Here is a 20,670-nt window from a genome sequence, read left to right as displayed (position 1 = left end):
GACTCAGGGGTCCGGGCGCACGGCCCGGCCCCGCCCACCCCGCGCGCCCGGAGGGGGCGGGGCTATGCAAATAGACCGGGAGGCTGGGGGGGGGGGCCCCGCCGGGTGGCGGGAGGCGCATGCGCACAACACCCCACCCGGAGCCGCTCTGCGGCGAGCGGCGCATGCGCACCGGGCCGGGGACACCGCACCCCACCCCCCCCCCGGTGTCCCCATGGCCGTGGTGTCCCACGTCCCCACAGTCATCGTGTCCCCATGGCCACGGTGTCCCCATGCGTCATGGTGTCCCACGTCCCCATGGCCGTGGTGTCCTCATGGCCATGGTGTCCCTCTTCCCCACAGTCAGGGTGTCCCCATGTGTCATGGTGTCCCATGTCCCCATGGTCATCGTGTCCCCATGGCCACGGTGTCCCCATGCGTCATGGTGTCCCACATCCTTGTGGGTCATTGTGTCCCCATGGCTGTGGTGTCCCATGTCCCCATGGCCACGGTGTCCCCATGGCCACGGTGTCCCCATGCGTCATGGTGTCCCACATCCCCGTGGCCATGGTGTCCCACGTCCCCACAGTCATTGTGTCCCCATGGCCATGGTGTCCCCATGGCCATGGTGTCCCACGTCCCCATGGCCATGGTGTTCCCATGGCCGTGGTGTCCCACATCCCCATGGCCATGGTGTCCCCATGTGTCATGGTGTCCCACATCCCCACGGTCATCATGTCCTCGTGGCCATGGTGTCCCTCGTGCCCACAGTCATGGTGTCCCACGTCCCCATGGCTGTGGTGTCCCTCGTCCCTGTGGGTCATCGTGTCCTCGTGGCCATGGTGTCCCCATGCATCATGGTGTCCCACGTCCCCATGGCCGTGGTGTCCTCATGGCCATGGTGTCCCTCTTCCCCACAGTCAGGGTGTCCCCATGTGTCATGGTGTCCCACGTCCCCATTGATCGTTGTGTCCCCATGGCCATGGTGTCCCCATGTGTCATGGTGTCCCACATCCCCATGGCCATGGTGTCCCACATCCCCGTGGGTCATCGTGTCCCCATGGCCGTGGTGTCCCACGTCCCCACGGTCATCGTGTCCCCATGGCCGTGGTGTCCCCACGGTCAGGCTGTCCCTTGTCCCCAAACTCAGTCCCTACCCATGCAGGGGTGGGAGAGGAGCCACATTTATTCCCCATGTTCCCCCCTCCCACCATGGTGCAGGGACAGGGGACACAGGGGACATTCGGGTTGAGGGAAACTGAGGCAGGGCTGGGTCAGACTGGGACAATACGGGGGGGGAGGGGAGGGTGAGGAAGTTGGGGACACCTCGGGGAGCTTGGGGATGGTCCAGGGAGGGTTGAGGACATCTGGGGACGTCGGGGACATCTTGGGGATGTTGGGGACGCACTTGGAGGTTGGGGACATGAAGGCGGGGGAAGGGAAGGGAGGGTCCAAGGAGTTTGGGGACATCCTGGAGGGTTGGGGACATCCCATGGTGGGGGCGTCGGTGACATCGTGGAGGGAGGGGGGGGCGGTCAGATGGCGACGCTCTCCTGGACGCAGGCGGGGTCGAGGTAGGGGTAGGGCAACGCCAGCCCCTCGTTGCGCTGCCGGATGCGGTGGGAGATGGCGGCCAAGCGGCGCCGGAAGGAGGCCAAGAGCCGCCGTGGGGCCGCCCCACTGAAGAGCTCCTCGGAGCGGGACCCCAGCGGCCGCTGGGGGTCAGAGGAGGAGTTAGAGGTGGGGGGGGGGGGGGGGGTCAGAGGGCTGGGTCCTCTTGGGGACATGGGGGACAACCCACCCGGACACCAGGGTCCCCAAAGAGGGGGGGGAAGGGGAAGGTGGGGGGGTGCCCACCCGGATTACTGGGTGTCCCCCCCTTCTTACCGGCTCTCCGCCCTCGTAGCTGACGACGCTGAGCAGGGCCAGGAGGGCGCCGGTGGCATCGGGGGACGGGAGGGTCCTCAGCAGCAGCTCGGCGGTGGCCTCCTCCTTCCTCCGTGGCGGTGGTCGCCCCAGCGTTCCCGGCGTGTTGGGCATCCAGGCGGCGTAGTCGTACTGGGAAACGGGTGGGGGGTGGGGGGTCAGTGGGGGGAACCCAAGCGTCTGGGCCCCCCCCCCCCCCCAATCTCCTCCAGGGTCACCTGGGTCCCACCGGGGTCACCCAAGTCCCCTGGGGCCACCAAGGAGGCTCCATGGCCACTTCTGAGACGTACGTGGGCGTTTGGCCACCCTCCAAGTCCCCCCGTGTCGTGTCCCCCCACGTCCCCCCCGGTGTCACCTGGCCGCTGTTGACGGCAGCGTGCCGGGCGGAGCAGCAGAAGATGATCATGGTGACGAACTTCACCAGCTCGGGGCGGCTGCAGAGCTTCGAGGGAAAACCTGGGCAGAGGGTGGCATGAGGTCAGCAATGACCTCACCCACCACGGGCAGCCCCCACCAGTGCCCCGTGCATGGCACCCCACCAACACGCCGCCGGGCACGGCATGATCGTGGCCATCACGGGCTCAGCTCGTAGCACGGCCATGGACATGATCGTGCCAATCCCATGTCTTGACCATCACGATGGCATGACCGTGACTGCGGCTATGACCACGCCCATCCTGTGTCTTGACCATGGCATGACCATGACCATGGCTATGACCGTGCCCATGCCATGTTACACACCTGGCTATGAGCATGGCATGACCGTGACTGTGGCCATAACCATGTCCATCCCATGTCGTGACCATGGCCGTGACCGTGCCCATGCCATGTCACCAGTCTGGCTACGACCATGGCCATGACCGTGGCATAGCTGTGACCACGACTATGGTGTGAGACCTTGGCCATGACCATTGCTGTGGCATGGTCGTAACAGCGATTGGGGTCACGGCCATGACTGTGGCAGGACCGTGACCAACACTGTTGCCACGACCATGGCTGTCACCGTCACTGTGGTATGACCATGGCCACAACGTGACTGTGACCGTGGCCATGATGGTGATTTGACCATGACCACGACTATTGCCGTGATGTGACCATGACCATCACCGTCATCGTGACCACTACCAGGGTGCAACGATGACAATGCCCATGATGGTCACCATCGCCACGCATAATCATCACTGAGATGTGACCATCACCGTGGCCATGACCATCGCCGTGACCGTCACCAGGCCCCCTACCCGTCTTCTCATTGCCCAGGACAGCATAGGTGAAGATCTCGCCCACCCAGTCCTGGAGCTCGTAGTCCTCGGCCACGTCGCTGTCTTCGGGGTAGTAGAGAGCCACGATCCCCTCCACTAGGCTGGGCCACCACAGGGACATCGGTGAGACGTGGGGACAGGGCCGTGCCCACTGTCCTGGCGTCACCTCCAGCAGCTCCCAACCCTGTGGTCCCTGTCCCCAGCCCTGTTGCCTCCATCCTCGTCATCCCCATTCCCCATGTCCTCATCCTTGTTGCTCCCATCACTGATGTCCCCAACCCCGTGTCCCCATCCCCGGTGCCCCCATCCCCGTGTCCTCATCCCCACGTCCCCATCCCTGTTGTCTCCATCACCACGTCCCCATCTCCAGCGTACAATCCTCGTGGCCTGATCCCCATGTCCCATCCCTGCAGTCTCATCCCTGTTGTCCCATCTTCATCGTTGCCATCTCCATGTCCCCATCTCCCATGGCCCCATCTCCCATGGCCCCACCCCCGTTGTCCCCATGCCCATGTCCCCCCACACCTCTCGATGGCCCCCCAGATCTCCAGGGCGTCATCGCGGTAGTGGTAGTTGGGGATGTCGGTGACGCCACGGTGCTCCAGGTCATCGGGGACGCACAGCTCCCTGTAGGTCAGCGCCGCAGTCCCCCGGGCCACCAGCTCCAGCGTCCCTTCCCGCCCCACGGCCGTGGCCTGGGAATGCCACCATCCCTCAGTGTCCTCCATCGCGTGTGTCCCCCCCCCCAATTCCTCACACCCCTGGGGGACCCAGCTGTCTAGGTGCTACCGGGGGGGACACCCAGGTGTCCGGGTGCCACCAAGGGGGGGACCCAGGTGTCCGGCTGACCTGGTCGATGAACGCCCCAGGGCTGAGCAGGGCCTCCCGGGCCAAAATGTTGATGTGGAAGGTGAAGCGGCAGTGAGGCAGCAGGAGCTGGGGACATTGGGACAAGGGGGGGACATGGGACATGGGGGACATGAAGGACATGGGACATGGGAAATGTGGACGTGGGATATGGGGGACATCAGGACATGGGGGCTGGGGGACATGGGGACGTGGGACATGAGGGACATGGGATATGGGGGACGTGAAGGACATGGGAAACCTGGACATGGGATATGGGGGACATATGGGGACATCAGGACATGGGGGATGTGGGACATGGGGGACATGGGGACATAGGCTATGGGGGACATGGGGACATGAGGACATGGGACATGGAGGACATGGGGTATGGGACATGGGGCAATGGGGACGTCTAGGTGATGGGGACATTGGGAAATGGGACATGTGGGCCGTGGGAACATGGGGCCATGTAGGTGGTGGGGACATGGGACATGGGGGATTGGCCATGGGACAGGTGGGTGATGGGGACATGGGATATGGTACATTGGGACAGGGAGGCCATGGGGACATGGGACATGGGGACCTGGGACGCCGGCGGGACGTGGGACACAGGACATGGGGCAATGGGGACATGGGACACGTAGGTGGTGGGGACATTGAGAATTGGGACACGTGAGCAATGGGGACATGGGGCGTGTAGGCGGTGAGGAGGACGTGGGACACGGGGACACGGGGACATCGGACGTGTAGGTGATGGGGACATGTGGGCAATGGGGACATGTAGGTGGTGGGGACATGGGCCACGGGGCCCTGGGACACCGGGGGGACGTTGGACAGGGGGGCGTGGGACACCGGACAAGGGGGTGCAGTTTGGGGGTACCTGGTGGATGGGGTGGCAGGCGGGCAGGCGGTGGGTGGCCAGGGCGAAGGTCTCCCCCAAGAAGTGAGTGTGCAGCAGGTGGGTGACGGCCTCGTGCAGGGTGAAGTGGGCGCCCCGCACCCACAGCTTGGCCAGCGCCCACCCCCACGGCCCGTCCCCCGGCAGGAAGATGGGCGACTCGGGGCCGGGGCGCTGGGACAGCTGGGGGGGGACACACATGGGTGGGGGCGTCAGCGGGGATGGGGGACGCGGGGGTGTGGGGGGACAAGGGGACAAGAAGGCACCATGGGGACAAGGGGACGCCATGGGGGCACATGGTGGCATCATGATGTGGGTCATGGGGACAAGAGGACACCATGGGGACATGGGGACAAGGGGACACGTGGGGACATGGGGACAAGGGGACACCATGGGGACATGGGGACAAGGGGACACGTGGGGACATGGAGGCATCATGATGTGGGACATGGGGATGTGGGGACAAGGGGACACATGGGGACATGAAGACACCATGGGGACAAGGGGGGACATGGAGACATGTAGGGACACATGGGGACAAGGGGACACCATGGGGTTACGTGGGGACATGGTGGCATCATGATGTGGGTCATGGGGACATGGGAACAAGGGGACACCATGGGGACATGGGGACAAGGGGACACGTGGGGATATGGAGGCATCATGATGTGGGACATGGGGATGTGGGGACAAGGGGACACATGGGGACATGAAGACACCATGGGGACAAGGGGGGACATGGAGACATGTAGGGACACATGGGGACAAGGGGACACCATGGGGTTATGTGGGGACATGGTGGCATCATGATGTGGGTCATGGGGACATGGGAACAAGAGGAGACGTGGGGATATGGTGGCATGGGGACGTGGGTCATGGGGACGTGGGGACAAGGGGACACCACAGGGACAAGGAGACACATGGGGACATGGTGGCATCATGATGTGGGACATGGGGACAAGAGGACACCATGGGGACAAGAGGACACCGTGGGGACAAGGGGGGACACAGGGACATGGGGGGACACAGGGGGGACATGAGGGGACACAGAGACATGGAGGGGACACGGGGACACGGTGGGGGACACACGGCACCTGGATGGCGATGGGCAGGAGCTGCTGGCCGGGGCTGATCCAGAGCAGGCAGAGGGGGGCGGCCAGGAATTGGGGTTCCCCCCCCACGCGCCCCGTGGGGAGCCCATCCAGCAGCGCGTAGTCGGCCAGGAAGATGCGTCCCCCCTGCGCACCCCCACATCTGGGTGTCCCCCCCCAGCCAAACACCTGGGGGTGTGTCCCCCCGAGATGCCTGGGTGTCCCCCCCCCCACGCCTGGGTCCCCCCCAAACACTGGGGTCCTTCAGACACTTGGGTGCCCTGGACACCTGGTTCCCCCCCACCCTCTCTGGGATGTTGGGGTCCCTTGGGTGCCTGGGCCCTCCCCCACACCCTGCCCAGGATGCCTGGGTGCCCCCCAGACCCCTGGGTGCCCCCCCAGGTGCCTGGGACCCCCCCAAACGCCAGGGTCCCCATGACCCTTGGGACCCCCCCCCCCCTGCCCCAGCCCCTTGGGACCCCCCAAAGCCCGGGGTCCCCATGACCCTTGGGACCCCCCCACCCTGCCCCAGACCCCTGGGTGCCCCCCCAGGTGCCTGGGACCCCCAAACCCCGGGGTCCCCATGACCCCTGGGACCCCCCACCCTGCCGCAGCCCCCCGGGACCCCCCCAAAGCCCGGGGTCCCCATGACCCCCCACCCACGGGCTCGGGGGGGGGCTGACCTCCATCTCGCGCCGGAGGCAGGTGGCGGGGCCGAGGCTGGGTGCCACCATGGGGGGGGGTGACGGGGAAGTTGGGGGGCAGGCGGGAGCAGCGGCGCAGCAGGACGGGGTTCACCCCGCTCAGGTACTGCGCCCCGAAAAACGCGTCGTCCTGCCAGTGCCGCAGCACGTACTCTGCGGGGGGGGGGGGACACAAACACAAATGGGTGCCCTCCCAGACCCCTGGGTGCCCCCCAGACCCCTGGGTGCCCCCCACTTGGACCCCTGGGTGCCCCCCAAACACCTGGGTGCCCCCCACCCAAACACCTGGGTCCCCCCCACGTCCCTCCCACCCGGACACCTGGGTGCCCCCGGTGTGAGGGAGGGGCACCCACCACTGATGGGGGTCCCGGGCCCCTCCAGCGCCTCCCGAATGTCCTCGAAGCTGCGCCAGGAGCCACCGCAGCGAAGCCCCCGGAGGCGCACCCGGATCTGGCTGGGGACAGGGGACATGGGGACATCATGGGGACACCATGGGGACAGCAGGGGGACAGCAGGGGGACACCATGGGGACATGAGGAGATGGGCTTGGGGACACCATGGGGACATGGGACATTGGACGTGGGAACACCACGGGGTGTGGGGACATGGGGAGATGGGCTTGGGGACACCATGGGGACATGGGGAGGTGGCACATGGGGACACCATGGGGACATGGGGACACCATGAGGTGTCGGGATGTGGGACATGGGCATGGGGACACCATGGGGACAAGGGACATGGGACATGGGGACACCATGGGGACACCATGGGGTAGGGGGACATGGGCGACATGGGGAGATGGGCATGGGGACATAGGACATGAGGACACCAGGGGACATGGGGACACCATGGGGACATGGGACACGGGGACAACACGGGGACACAGGGAGACGGGCATGGGGACACCATGGGGACATGGGACACGGGGACACCATGGGTTGTGGGGACATGGGGGACATGGGGAAATGGGCATGGGGACGCCGTGGGGACAAGGGACATGGGACATGGGGACACCATGGGGACATGGGGACATCATGGAGCCTGGGGATGTGGGACATGGGACATGGGCACGGGGACACCATAGCGATAGGGGACATGGGGACACCATGGGCACACAATGGGGTGTGGGGACACGGGGACACGGGCTTGTGGGGGATATGGAGACATGGGGACGTGGGACACCGGCGACGTAGGACGTGGGGACACCGTGGGGACACGGGAGGTGGCAATGGGGACACAGGGACACGGGGACATGGGACATGGGGACGCCATGGGGACGTGGCGGGGCCCCGGGGGGCCACACGCGGGACCCAGTGGGGGACAAGTGGGGACGCGCAAAGACAGAGTGGGGTGGTGGCCGGGACGCTCGGGGACGCTCGGGGGACACGGGGGGGTGACGGTGACACCGACGCGGCGGCGGTGCGGGCGGCGATGTTGGCGCGGTGTCCCAGGGGATAGGCCAGGCTGGGGGACAGCTGCCGGGGGGGCGACGGTGACGCCGGTGACGCCGGTGACGCCGCCGATGGCGGTGGCGGGGGGGGTGGCCAGGGGCAGAGGGCGGGGGGCAGCGCCCGCAGCCGCCAGGGCCACCCCGGGGCGTAGGGCTCCCACCTGGGGGGGGACGGACTCATGGGTCCTGCTCCCAGTGCTCCCAGTAACCTCCCAGTAACCTCCCAGTCACCCCTAGGGCCCTGCCAGTAACCTCCCAGTAATGTCCCAGTCATCCCTAGTAACGTCCCAGTCATCCCCAGTAACTCCCCAGTGCTCCCAGTAACCTCCTGGTGCCTCCTAGCAGTCCCAGTAACTTCACGGTCATCCCCAGTAACCCACCAGTGTTCCCAGTAACCTCCCAGTACTTCCTAGTGCTCCCAGTAACCTCCCAGTGCCCTCCCAGTAACCACTCAGTAACATCCCAGCATTCCCGGTAAACACCCGGTCATGCCCAGTAACCTCCCAGCGCTCCCAGTAACATCCCAGTGCCTTCCAGTGCTCCCAATCTCATCCCAGTGCCCCCTCAGTCGTCCCAGTCCCTCCCAGTGCTCTCAGTCCTCTCCCAGTCCCCTCCCAGTAACGTCCCAGAGCTCCCAGTCCCCTCCCAGTGCTCTCAGTCCTCTCCCAGTCCCCTCCCAGTAACGTCCCAGAGCTCCCAGTCCCCTCCCAGTGTGCCCCCAGTGCTCCCATTCCCCCCCAGTAACGTCCCAGGAACATCCCAGTGTTCCCAGCTCCCTCTCAGAGCTCCCAGTGCCCTCCCAGTGCCCTCCCAGTGCTCCCAGTCCGTACTGGAAGGCCTCCTCACGCTCCCTCCGCTCCTCCTGGCGCTGCTGCAGCAGCTGTGGCTCCCAGGTGGCCTCACGCGGAGTCCGGGCTGGGGGACATCGGGGGGACATCGGGGGGACATGGGGGTCACAGGACATAGCATCCTCCCCCAGTGCCCCCAGTTCCCTCCCAGTGCTCCCACTCCCCACGTCATGGGAGGTGACGGGGGTCGCAGGTGTCCCCATGGTCTCATGTCCCCATGGCCCCACGGTGTCCCCATGTCCCCACGGTGTCCCCACATCCCCATGGCCCCCCATGGCCCCCCATGTCCCCCCATCCCCTGTGTCCAGCAGCCCCCATGGTGTCCCTGTGACGTCCTCGTGTCCCCACATTCCCCCAAATCTTGTCCCCGTGTCCCCCTCGTCTCCATGCTGTCCCCACGTCTCCATGTGCCTGTGTCCCCCCAGATGTCCCCCAACATCCCCATGGTGTCCCCACGGTGTCCCCACGGTGTCCCCATGGTGTCCCCTTGTCCCCACATCCCATATCCCCATGATGTCCTCATGTCCCCACGTCCCCACGGTGTCCCCATGGTGTCCCCTTGTCCCCACATCCCATATCCCCATGATGTCCTCATGTCCCCACGTCCCCACGGTGTCCCCATGGTGTCCCCTTGTCCCCACATCCCATATCCCCATGACGTCCTCATGTCCCCACGTCCCCATGGTGTCCCCACGGTGTCCCCACGGTGTCCCCATGGTGTCCACTTGTCCCCTTGTCCCATATCCCCATGACGTCCTCATGTCCCCACGTCCCCATGGTGTCCCCACGGTGTCCCCACAGTGTCCCCATGGTGTCCCCTTGTCCCCACATCCCATATCCCCATGATGTCCTCATGTCCCCACGTCCCCACGGTGTCCCCATGGTGTCCTCTTGTCCCCACATCCCATATCCCCATGACGTCCTCATGTCCCCACGTCCCCATGATGTCCCCATGATGTCCCCACGGTGTCCCCACGGTGTCCCCATAGTGTCCCCATGGTGTCCCCTTGTCCCCACATCCCATATCCCCATGACGTCCTCATGTCCCCACGTCCCCACGGTGTCCCCACGGTGTCCCCATGGCGTCCCCTTGTCCCCACGTCCCATATCCCCATGACATCCTCATGTCCCCTTGTCCCCATGGTGTCCCCATGGTGTCCCCACGGTGTCCCCATGGTGTCCCCTTGTCCCCACGTCCCATATCCCCATGATGTCCTCATGTCCCCACGTCCCCACAGTGTCCCCATGGTGTCCCCTTGTCCCCACATCCCATATCCCCATGACGTCCTCATGTCCCCACGTCCCCATGATGTCCCCATGATGTCCCCACGGTGTCCCCACGGTGTCCCCATAGTGTCCCCATGGTGTCCCCTTGTCCCCTTGTCCCATATCCCCATGACGTCCTCATGTCCCCACGTCCCCATGGTGTCCCCACGGTGTCCCCATGGCGTCCCCTTGTCCCCACGTCCCATATCCCCATGACGTCCTCATGTCCCCACGTCCCCACGGTGTCCCCATGGTGTCCCCTTGTCCCCACATCCCATATCCCCATGACGTCCTCATGTCCCCACGTCCCCATGATGTCCCCATGATGTCCCCACGGTGTCCCCACGGTGTCCCCATAGTGTCCCCATGGTGTCCCCTTGTCCCCTTGTCCCATATCCCCATGACGTCCTCATGTCCCCACGTCCCCACGGTGTCCCCACGGTGTCCCCATGGCGTCCCCTTGTCCCCACGTCCCATATCCCCATGACGTCCTCATGTCCCCACGTCCCCACGGTGTCCCCACGGTGTCCCCGTGGCGTCCCCTTGTCCCCATGCCCCCGCCGCGTCCCCCGCTGTCCCCGTACCAGTGCCCTCCCGCAGCTCCAGGCAGCCGCTCTCCAGCCAGCGGTAGCAGGGGAAGGTGGCCCTGGGGACGTCCCCATCGTCGCCACCATCGCCGTCCCCGTCGTCATCGCCGTCCCCGTCGTCATCGCCGTCCCCCAGGGGCCCGGTGACAGTGACGCGGGCGCAGAACCAGCGGTCGGGGACGAGGGACACCAGCGGCTCCTTCCACAGCCGCACCAGCAGGAGGGTCCCCAGGGGCTGCGCCGACGTCACCTCCACCACCACCGTCTGCGGTGGCACCGCCTGTCACCCCCCTGTCACCCCCCGTCACCCCTCGTGTCACCCCCCCGTCACCCCCCGCGTCACCCCATGTCACCCCATGTCACCCCATCACCCCCATGTCACCTCCATCACCCCCATCACCCCTTACGTCACCCTCCATGTCACCCCCCGTGTCACCCCGTCACCTCCATCACCCCTCGCGTCACCCCCCGTCACCACCCCATGTCACCCCATGTCACCCCATCACCCCTCGTGTCACCCCCATCACCCCCATGTCACCCCCATCACCCTTCATGTCACCCCATGTCACCCCATCACCCCCTGTCACCTCCATCGCCCCCCATGTCACCCCATGTCACCCCCTGTGTCACCCCCATCACCCCCCGTCCTCCCCCCATGCCTCGTCAACCCGCTCAGTGCCTCCCAGTCCCTCCCAGTCCCTCCCAGTCCCCCCCGAGTGCCCCCCAGTCCCTTCCCAGTCCCCCTCGGGTCCCTTCCCAGCACCCCCAGTCCCTTCCCAGTGCCCCCCAGTACCCCCAGTACACTCACGGTGCCGGCGCGCAGGCGATGGAGGGGCCAGTCGAGGTGGCAGGGGGGGCTCTGTCCCCCCGTCCCCACCAGGCTGAGGGTCACGGCCGCCATCGTCCCCCCACCCCACTGGGACCCCGTCGTCACCCTCACCCGGTACCGCGCCCCCCCGCCGGGCACCGGCGGCCCCTCGGGGATGCTCGGCTCCCCTGGGGGTGACGGGGGCCCCTCGGGGACATTTGGGGACGCCGGGGTCCCCTTGGGGACAGACGGGGCCTCTGGGGACGCCAGGGTGCTCCCAGTAACCTCCCGGTAACCTCGGGGTCCCTCAGGGTCTCTCGGGGTCTCTTGGGGTCCCTCCCGGGGTCCTCGGGGTCCTTCGGGGTCCCTCCTGGGGTTCTTCGGTCCCTTGGGGTCCCTCCTGGGCTCCTTGGGTCCTTCGGGGTCTCTTGGGGTCCCTCCTGGGGTCCTTGGGTCCCTTGGGATCTTCAGGGTCCCTCCTGGGTCCCTTGGGGTCCCTCGGGGTCCCTTGGGGTCCCTCCTGGGGTCCTTGGGGTCCTTCTGGGTCCTTGCTGGGGTTCTTGGGTCCCTTGGGGTCCCTTGGGGTCCCTCCTGGGCTCCTTGGGTCCCTCAGGTTCCCCTGGGTCCTTCCTGGGTCCCTCGGGGTCCTTCTGGGTCCTTGGGGTCTTTCAGGGTCCCTCCTGGGTCCTTCGGGGTCCTTGGGTCCCTCGGGGTCTCTTGGGGTCCCTCCTGGGGTCCTTGGGTCCCTCGGGGTCTTCAGGGTCCTTTCTGTGTCCCTTGGGGTCCCTTGGGGTCTTCGGGGTCCCTCCTGGGTCCCTTGGGGGTCCCTTGGGGTCCCTCCTGGGGTCCTTGGGTCCCTTGGGGTCCCTCGGGGTCTTCGGGGTCCCTCCTGGGTCCCTTGGGGTCCCTCAGGGTCTCTCGGGGTCTTCGGGGTCCCTCCTGGGTCCCTTGGGGTCCTTTGGGGTCCCTTGGGGTCCTCAGGTCCCTCGGGGTCCCTCCTGGGTCCCCCCCGCGGCAACGCCGGCTCCCCAGGGCACTGCTGGGTCCCTCTGCCACCCCCGCAGTCCCAGTCCCGCCCCAGTTCCTCCCAGTTCCCGGCTTTGACCGGTTAGAGCACTCCTGGGTCCCGTCCCCGTCCCCCCCCAGGGATGCCTGAGGCCACCCGGTTACACCCCAGTTACACCACTGGGCCCAGTAAAACCAGTTCCGCCCCTGCTTGCATCAGTGACCCCCAGCCCAGTTACTGCCCAGTTGCATCCCAGTCACACCACTGGGTCTGGGCCCCACCGCAGTTGCATCCCAGTTCCATCCCAGTTGCACCACTGGGTCTGGGCCGCACCCCAGTTGCATCCCAGTTGACCCCAGTTACACCCAAGTTACACCCCAGTTACACCACCAGGTCTGGACCGCGCCCCAGTTGCATCCCAGTTCACCCCAGTCACGTCCCAGTTGCACCACTGGGGCTGGGCGCCATCCCACTTGCAATCCAGTTCACTCCAGTTACGCCCCAGATATGCCACTGGGTCTGGACCACACCCCAGTTGCATCTGAATTACACCTCAGTTTACACCACTAAGCGTTGGCCCAGCACCCTTTTATCCCGCTGATCCAGTACAGGACCCAGTATGACCAGGTACACCCCAGTTTAGACCCCGCCACAAGGTTGGAGCTTGGGGTTTGCCCCCCCCCCAGTTCCACCCCAGTTGACACCACTGGGCTTGGTTGCCTCCCAGTTACAGCCCCGTCTGGACCACTGGTCTTGGCCCCCCACCCCAGCTCACCCAGTTCCCACCAGTGGACCCAGTCCCACCCCAGATACACCCCAGTTTACGCCACTGAGCCTGGCCCACTCCAAGTTACCCCCATTTACACCACTGGGCTTGGCCCCAATCCCAGTTACATCCCAGTTATGCCACTGGGGCTGGGCAGCACCCCAGCTGCATCCCAGTTCACCCCAGTTTACACTGCTAAGTCTTGCCCCAGCACCCTTTTATAACCCTGGTCCAGTGCTGGACCCAGTATGACCAGCTACACCCCAGTTTAGACCCTGACACCGGGCTGGAGCACTGGGTTTGGTCCCCCCATCCCAGATACACCCCGGTCCGGAGCACTGGTCTTGGCCCCCCACCCCAGTTCACCCAGTTTGGACCATGGGGCCTGGCCCCTCCATCCCACTTCCTCCCCAGTTTACATCACTGGGCTTGGTTCCCTCCCAGTTACACCCCAGTCCAGACCACTGGGCTTGGCCCCCCACCCCAGTTCACCCAGTTCCCACCAGCAAGCCCAGTCGCATCCCAGTTACACCACCGTTTGGACCACTGGGGCATGGCCGCCCATCCCACTTCCTCCCCAGTTCGGACCACTAGGCTTGGCCCCCAACCCCAGTTATACTCCAGTTTGGACCACTGAGCCCAGTCCCATCCCAGTTACACCCCAGTTTACACCACCAGTCTTTTCCCTAACGCCAGTTACACCCCAGTTTACACCTCTAGGATTCGTCCCCCATCCCAGTTGTACCCCAGTTTACACCACTGGGCCTGGCCCCCCATCCCACTTCCTCCCCAGTTTGGACCATTAACACCCCCAGTGTGAAGCACTGGGTTTGCCCCCCACCCCCCCCAGTTCACCCCAATCCCACCAGTGGGCCCAGTCCCATCCCAGTTACCCCACTGGGCCCAGCCCAGCTCTGCCCAGTACACCCAGTGACACACACAACCCCGCTGGGGACAGCACCTTTATTGACACCAGTAACGACTCCCAGTACAGACCAGTTTGGCACTGGGGACGCCCCAGCCCCCCTCCCCGTCCCCAAAGTGAACCCACGCATCCGGGGTGACCCCCCCAGCACCCCGACACCCCACCCCGGCACCCAGACCCCCCCTCAACCCCTTACCACCCCCCAAAATGGAACCTGGGGGTCTGGGGACCCCCCCAGCACCCAGAACCCCACTGGGACACCCAGAACCCCCCTCACCCCCCCCCATAAGGGACCCAGGGGTCCAGGACCCCCCCGAAATGGCACCCTGGCCCTCAGGTACCCCCCCAGCACCCCCCCAGACTCCCCCCCATAAGGGACCCAGGGGTCTGGGTGGGCCCTAGAAAGGCCCCAAAATGGCACCCAGACATCCGGAACCCCCCAAAATGGCACCCAGACCCCCAGAGACCCCCCCAGCACCCTAACACCCCCCAGACATCCCCTACAAGGAACAAAGGGGTCCTTGTGGACCCTCAAGAAGCCCCAAAATGGCACCCAGACCCCCAAGAACCCAACAAAATGGCACCCAGACGCCCAGGGACACCCCCCCACCCCAAAACCCCCCAGACCCCCCCTTCAAGGAACTGAGGGGTCCTTGTGGACACTCGAAGGGCCCCAAAATGACACCCAGCCCCCCAAGAACCCAACAAAATGGCATCCAGACATCCAGAACCCCCCCCAAAATGGCACCCAGACACCCAGGAACCCAACAAAATGGCACCCAGACACCTGGAATCCCCCCCCAAAATGGCACCCAGAGCCCCAGGGACCCCCCCAAAATGGCACCGAGACCCCCAGAGGCCCCCCCAGCACCCTAACACCCCCCAGACACCCCCCACAAGGAACAAAGGGGTCCTTGTGGACCCTCAAGAAGCCCCAAAATGGCACCCAGACACCCAGAACCCAACAAAATGGCACCCAGACACCTGGAATCCCCCCCAAAATGGCACCCAGAGCCCCAGGGACCCCCCCCAAAATGGCACCGAGACCCCCAGAGGCCCCCCCAGCACCCTAACACCCCCCAGACACCCCCCACAAGGAACAAAGGGGTCCTTGTGGACCCTCAAGAAGCCCCAAAATGGCACCCAGACACCCAGAACCCAACAAAATGGCACCCAGGCACCTGGAATCCCCCCCAAAATGACACCCAGACACCCAGCGACACCCCTCCCACCCCAAAACCCCCCCCAACCCCCCCTTCAAGGAACTGAGGGGTCCTTGTGGACCCTCGAAGGGCCCCAAAATGGCACCCAGACCCCCAGGAACCCAACAAAATGGCACCCAGGCACCTGGAATCCCCCTCAAAATGGCACCCAGACCCCCAGAGGCCCCCCCAGCACCCTAACACCCCCCAGACACCCCCTACAAGGAACTGAGGGGTCCTTGTGGACCCTCGAAGGGCCCCAAAATGGCACCCAAACCCCAAGAACCCAACAAAATGGCACCCAGGCACCTGGAATCCCCCTCAAAATGGCACACAGAGCCCCAGGGACCCCCCCAAAATGGCACCCAGACCCCCAGAGACCCCCCCAGCACCCTAACACCCCCCAGACACCCCCCACAAGGAACAAAGGGGTCCTTGTGGACCCTCAAGAAGCCCCAAAATGGCACCCAGACCCCCAAGAACCCAACAAAATGGCACCCAGGCACCTGGAATCCCCCCCAAAATGACACCCAGACACCCAGCGACACCCCCCCACCCCAAAACCCTCCCAGACCCCCCCTTCAAGGAACTGAGGGGTCCTTGTGGACACTCGAAGGGCCCCAAAATGGCACCCAGACCCCCAGGTACCCAACAAAATGGCACCCAAACCCCCAGGGACCCCCCCAAAATGGCACCCAGACCCCCAGAGACCCCCCCAGCACCCTAACAGCCCCCAGACACCCCCTACAAGGAACGGAGGGGTCCTTGTGGACCCTCAAGAAGCCCCAAAATGGCACCCAAACCCCCAAGAACCCAACAAAATGGCACCCAGGCACCTGGAATCCCCCCCAAAATGGCACCCAGACACCAAGGGACACCCCCCCACCCCAAAACCCCCCCAGACCCCCCCTTCAAGGAACTGAGGGGTCCTTGTGGACACTCGAAGGGCCCCAAAATGGCACCCAGACCCCCAGGTACCCAACAAAATGGCACCCAGACACCTGGAATCCCCCCCAAAATGGCACCCAGAGCCCCAGGGACCCCCCCAAAATGGCACCCAGACCCCCAGAGGCCCCCCCAGCACCCTAACACCCCCCAGACACCCCCTACAAGGAACAAAGGGGTCCTTGTGGACCCTCAAGAAGCCCCAAAATGGCACCCAGACCCCCAAGAACCCAACAAAATGGCACCCAGACGCCCAGGGACACCCCCCCACCCCAAAACCCCCCAGACCCCCCCTTCAAGGAACTGAGGGGTCCTTGTGGACACTCGAAGGGCCCCAAAATGACACCCAGCCCCCCAAGAACCCAACAAAATGGCATCCAGACATCCGGAACCCCCCCCAAAATGGCACCCAGACACCCAGGAACCCAACAAAATGGCACCCAGACACCTGGAATCCCCCCCAAAATGGCACCCAGAGCCCCAGGGACCCCCCCAAAATGGCACCGAGACCCCCAGAGGCCCCCCCAGCACCCTAACACCCCCCAGACACCCCCTACAGGAACAAAGGGGTCCTTGTGGACCCTCAGGAAGCCCCAAAATGGCACCCAAACCCCCAAGAACCCAACAAAATGGCACCCAGACACCCAGGGCCCCCCCCAAAAAGGCACGCAGCCCCCCAAGGGGGGGTCCCACCGCCCCCCCCCTCAGATGGCAACGCTGTTCTCGATGTGGGCGGGGTCCAGGTAGGTGTAGGGCAGCGCCAGGCCGGCGTTGCGGCGCCGGATGCGGCGGGAAATGGCGGCCAAGCGGCGCTGGAAGGCGCCGATGAGGCGTCGGGGGGTTTCCTCCGTGAAATGCTGCTCGGGGTAACTGCCCAGCGGGCGCTGGGGGGGGGACACAGGGGGACGGGGGGGGTCAGAGGTCACCCAAATCCCTGGGGGGTCTTGGGGTCACAGGGGGGAGTCAAAGGGTTGGGTGCTTGGAGGGATGGGGGTCATTGGAATGTCCGGGGGTCATCGGGGTCGGGGGGGGGGGGGCAACCAAACTCCTAGGGGTCATTGGGGTCATGGGGGGTCATTGGGGGTCATGAGGGGTCATGGGGGGTCATGGAGGGGGCACCCAAACCCCTGGGGGGTCTTAGGGTCATGGGGGGGGGGGGGGAGTCAAAGGGTTGGGTGCTTGGGGAGATGGGGGTCATTGGAATGTCGGGGTCATTGGGGGTCATGGGGAGGCACCCAAACCCCTGGGGGTCATTGGGGTCATGGGGGGTCATGGGGGGTCATTGGGGGTCATGGGGGGGCACCCAAACCGCTGAGGGGTCTTGGGGCGAGTCAAAGAGTTGGGTGCTTTGGGGGATGGGGGTCATTGGAATGGGTTGGCATCGTTGGGGTCAGGGGGGTCATCGGGGGTCATTGGGGGGCACCCAACCCCCTGGGGGTCATTGGGGATCATGGGGGGGCATTGGGGGGGCACCCAAACCCCTGGGGGGTCCTGGGGTCATGGAGGGGAGTCAAAGGGTTGGGTGCTTTTGGGGATGGGGGTCATTGGAATGGGTTGCCATCATTGGGGTCAGGGGGTCATCGGGGGTCATGGGGGGGCACCCAAACCCCTGGGGGGAGGTCACAGGACCCCCACGAGGGTCACCCAGGGGTCGCGTAGGGGGGTCCCGCCGGGGTCCCGCCGCCATTTTGGCGGCGGGGGAAGCCCAGGACTTAGGGGTATATGCCCCCACCCCCCGGGGCCGGGCGCCCCCCCCCTCACCATGTCGAGGGGCTCGTTGCGCAGCACCCAGAGCACCCCCAGGGTGACGACGGTGGTGTTCATGGCCGGCAGCGCGGCCAGGAACTCGCCCTCCGACAGCGGCTCCTTCGTCTCCGGCGGCGGTTGCCGCATGGCGGCCGGCATGTTGGGCACGAAGGCGCCCAGCTCAAACTGCCCCGACGGGGGCGGGGGGGGGTTGGGGGTGAATATGGGGGGGCTGGGGTTCGCCCCCTCCCCCATAGTACCCACTGACCCCCCCTCAGCACCCACTGACTCCCACAAGGGTCTGGGTCCCAACCACCCCATAGCACCCACCGACCCCCCCAGAGATCCGGGTGTCTGGGACCCCCCCCAGCACCCAGTGCCCCCCTCAGCCCCCCCCAGCACCTAGACCCCCCAGCACCCAGATCCCACCCCCCTATAGCACCCAGACCCCCCCTCAGCACCCAGACCCCCCATAGCACCCAGACCCCCCCCAGCACCCAGTGCCCTCCCCAGCACCCAGATCCCCCATAACACCCAGACCCCCCCCAGCACCAAGACCCCCCCATAACACCCAGACACCCCCTAGCACCCAGTGCCCCCCCCAGCACCCAGACCCCCCCATAGCACCCAGTGCCCCCCCATAGCACCCTTTACCCCCCCCAGCACCCATTACCCCCCCCCAGCACCCAGACCCCCCATAGCACCCAGTGCCCCCCCCCAGCACCCAGATCCCCCATAACACCCAGACCCCCTCCAGCACCAAGACCCCCCCATAACACCCAGACCCCCCCCCAGCACCCCGTGCCCCCACCTGCCCGCTGTTGGTGGCGGCGTGGTGGGCGGAGCAGCTGTAGATGATGACGGTGACGAAGGTGACGAGGGCGGGGATGGAGCGCAGGCGGGACGGCACCCCTGGGGGTCACAGGGGTCACGGGAGGGTCACGGGGGTCGCGGGAGGGTCACACAGAGGTCGCACAGGGGTCACATAAGGGTTATAGGGGTCGCATGGGGTCACACGGGGGTCACAGGTCGCACAAGGGGTTACAGGGGTCACACGGGGGTCACACGGGGGTCACATGAGGGGTTACAGGGGTCACAGGGGGTCACGGGGGGTCGCACGTGGCTCACACAGGGGTCACATGGGGGTCACATAAGGGTTACAGGGGTCACACGGGGGTCACAAAGGGGTCACACGTGGGTTGCACAGGGGTTACAGGGGTTACAGGGGTCACAGGGGTCACACAGGGGTCATACAGGGGTCGCACGGGGTCGCACAGGGGTCTTGTAGGGGTCATGCAGGGGTCACACAAGGGTTACAGAGGTCACACAGGGGTTGCATGGGGTCACACGCGGGTCGCAGGGGTCACACAGGGGTCATGTGAGGGTCACCACCTCGCACGAGGGTCACACAAAGGTCATGCAAGGGTCACATGGGGGTCGGGCCTCCCACGGGGGTCACAGGGGTCAAACAGGGGTCAGGACCTCACTGGGGGGAGGGGTCATCACATGAGGGTCACTGGGGGGGGGGGGGCACACAAGGGTCACGGGGGGGTCAAACCGGGGTAATGTCCGTCCGTCCCCCCCCCCCCCGTGCGAGGGCACCTGAGCTGCGGCGGCCGAGGAAACCCTTGTGGAAGATCTCGCCCACCCAGGCCTGCAGCTCGGGGTCCTCTCGCACGGCCGCGTCGCACGGGTAGTAGTGCTGCACGATGCCCTTCACGAAGCTGGGGGGGGCGGGGGGTCAGGCCGGATGCCTGAGACCCCCCCCCCACCCCCATTTCCACTTCTCGCACGAGGACGCACGAGGAGGCACAAGGATGCGCGAGAGAGCGCGGAAGGTCGGGTGAGGAGACACCAGGGGGCACGAGGGGGCACGAGGGGGCACGAGGGGGCACCCACCTGCGGATGGCGGCCCAGATGCGCCGGGCGTCGTCGGCGAAGTGGTATCGGCGCGTGCGGGTGACGCCGCGGCGGCGCAGGTCCCGAGGCAGCACGAGGGCGGCGTAGGGCAGCTCCCGCAGCCCCCGCGCCACCAGCCGCAGCAGCCCCTCTCGGCCCAGGGCCACCGCCTGCGGCACCGCTCAGTCTCTGCCGCGACGGACACCCCCCCGGTTCCACCCCCCCCGTCCCCCCGAATCCCAGCAGATCCCACCAAACCAGCCCCAAATCCCTTCAAAAAAAAGACCGAATCCCAGCAAAAGCCATCCAAATCCCACCAGAATGCCCCCAAATCCCAGCAGATCCCACCAAACCAGCCCCAATTCCCACCAAAATAGCACAAATCGCAGCAAAAGCCATCCAAATCCCAGCAAATGCCATCCAAATCCCACCAGAATGCCCCCAAATCCCAGCAGATCCCACCAAACCAGCCCCAATTCCCACCAAAATAGCACAAATCCCACCAAAATAGAC

The 20,670-nt window shown here is 65.6% G+C and overlaps 2 protein-coding genes across 2 annotated transcripts; both read right to left on the bottom strand.

The window, feature by feature from the left end:
- Window positions 1-1,514: 1,514 nt before the first annotated feature.
- On the bottom strand, window positions 1,515-11,761 carry LOC126037044 (polyunsaturated fatty acid lipoxygenase ALOX15B-like). The gene is given in 15 exon segments (XM_049797272.1): window positions 1,515-1,694; window positions 1,867-2,037; window positions 2,261-2,361; window positions 3,147-3,268; window positions 3,693-3,862; window positions 4,017-4,103; window positions 4,897-5,097; window positions 6,009-6,152; window positions 6,689-6,745; window positions 6,747-6,862; window positions 7,063-7,163; window positions 8,120-8,320; window positions 8,990-9,074; window positions 10,858-11,125; window positions 11,669-11,761. Coding segments are annotated over 15 exon segments (2,097 nt in total).
- A 5,347-nt stretch (window positions 11,762-17,108) lies between these two features.
- LOC126037043 (hydroperoxide isomerase ALOXE3-like) lies at window positions 17,109-20,338 on the bottom strand (the record flags this gene model as incomplete). Its single annotated transcript, XM_049797271.1, has 5 exons — window positions 17,109-17,396; window positions 18,274-18,444; window positions 19,070-19,170; window positions 19,861-19,982; window positions 20,158-20,338. Coding segments are annotated over 5 exons (755 nt in total), but the record flags the coding sequence as incomplete, so codon positions are not given.
- Window positions 20,339-20,670: the final 332 nt, after the last annotated feature.

The sequence above is a fragment of the Accipiter gentilis genome, unplaced genomic scaffold (assembly GCF_929443795.1).
Source record: "Accipiter gentilis unplaced genomic scaffold, bAccGen1.1, whole genome shotgun sequence".
Classification (NCBI taxonomy): Eukaryota; Metazoa; Chordata; class Aves; order Accipitriformes; family Accipitridae; genus Astur; species Astur gentilis.
This window is presented reverse-complemented; position numbering and strand designations above follow the sequence as displayed.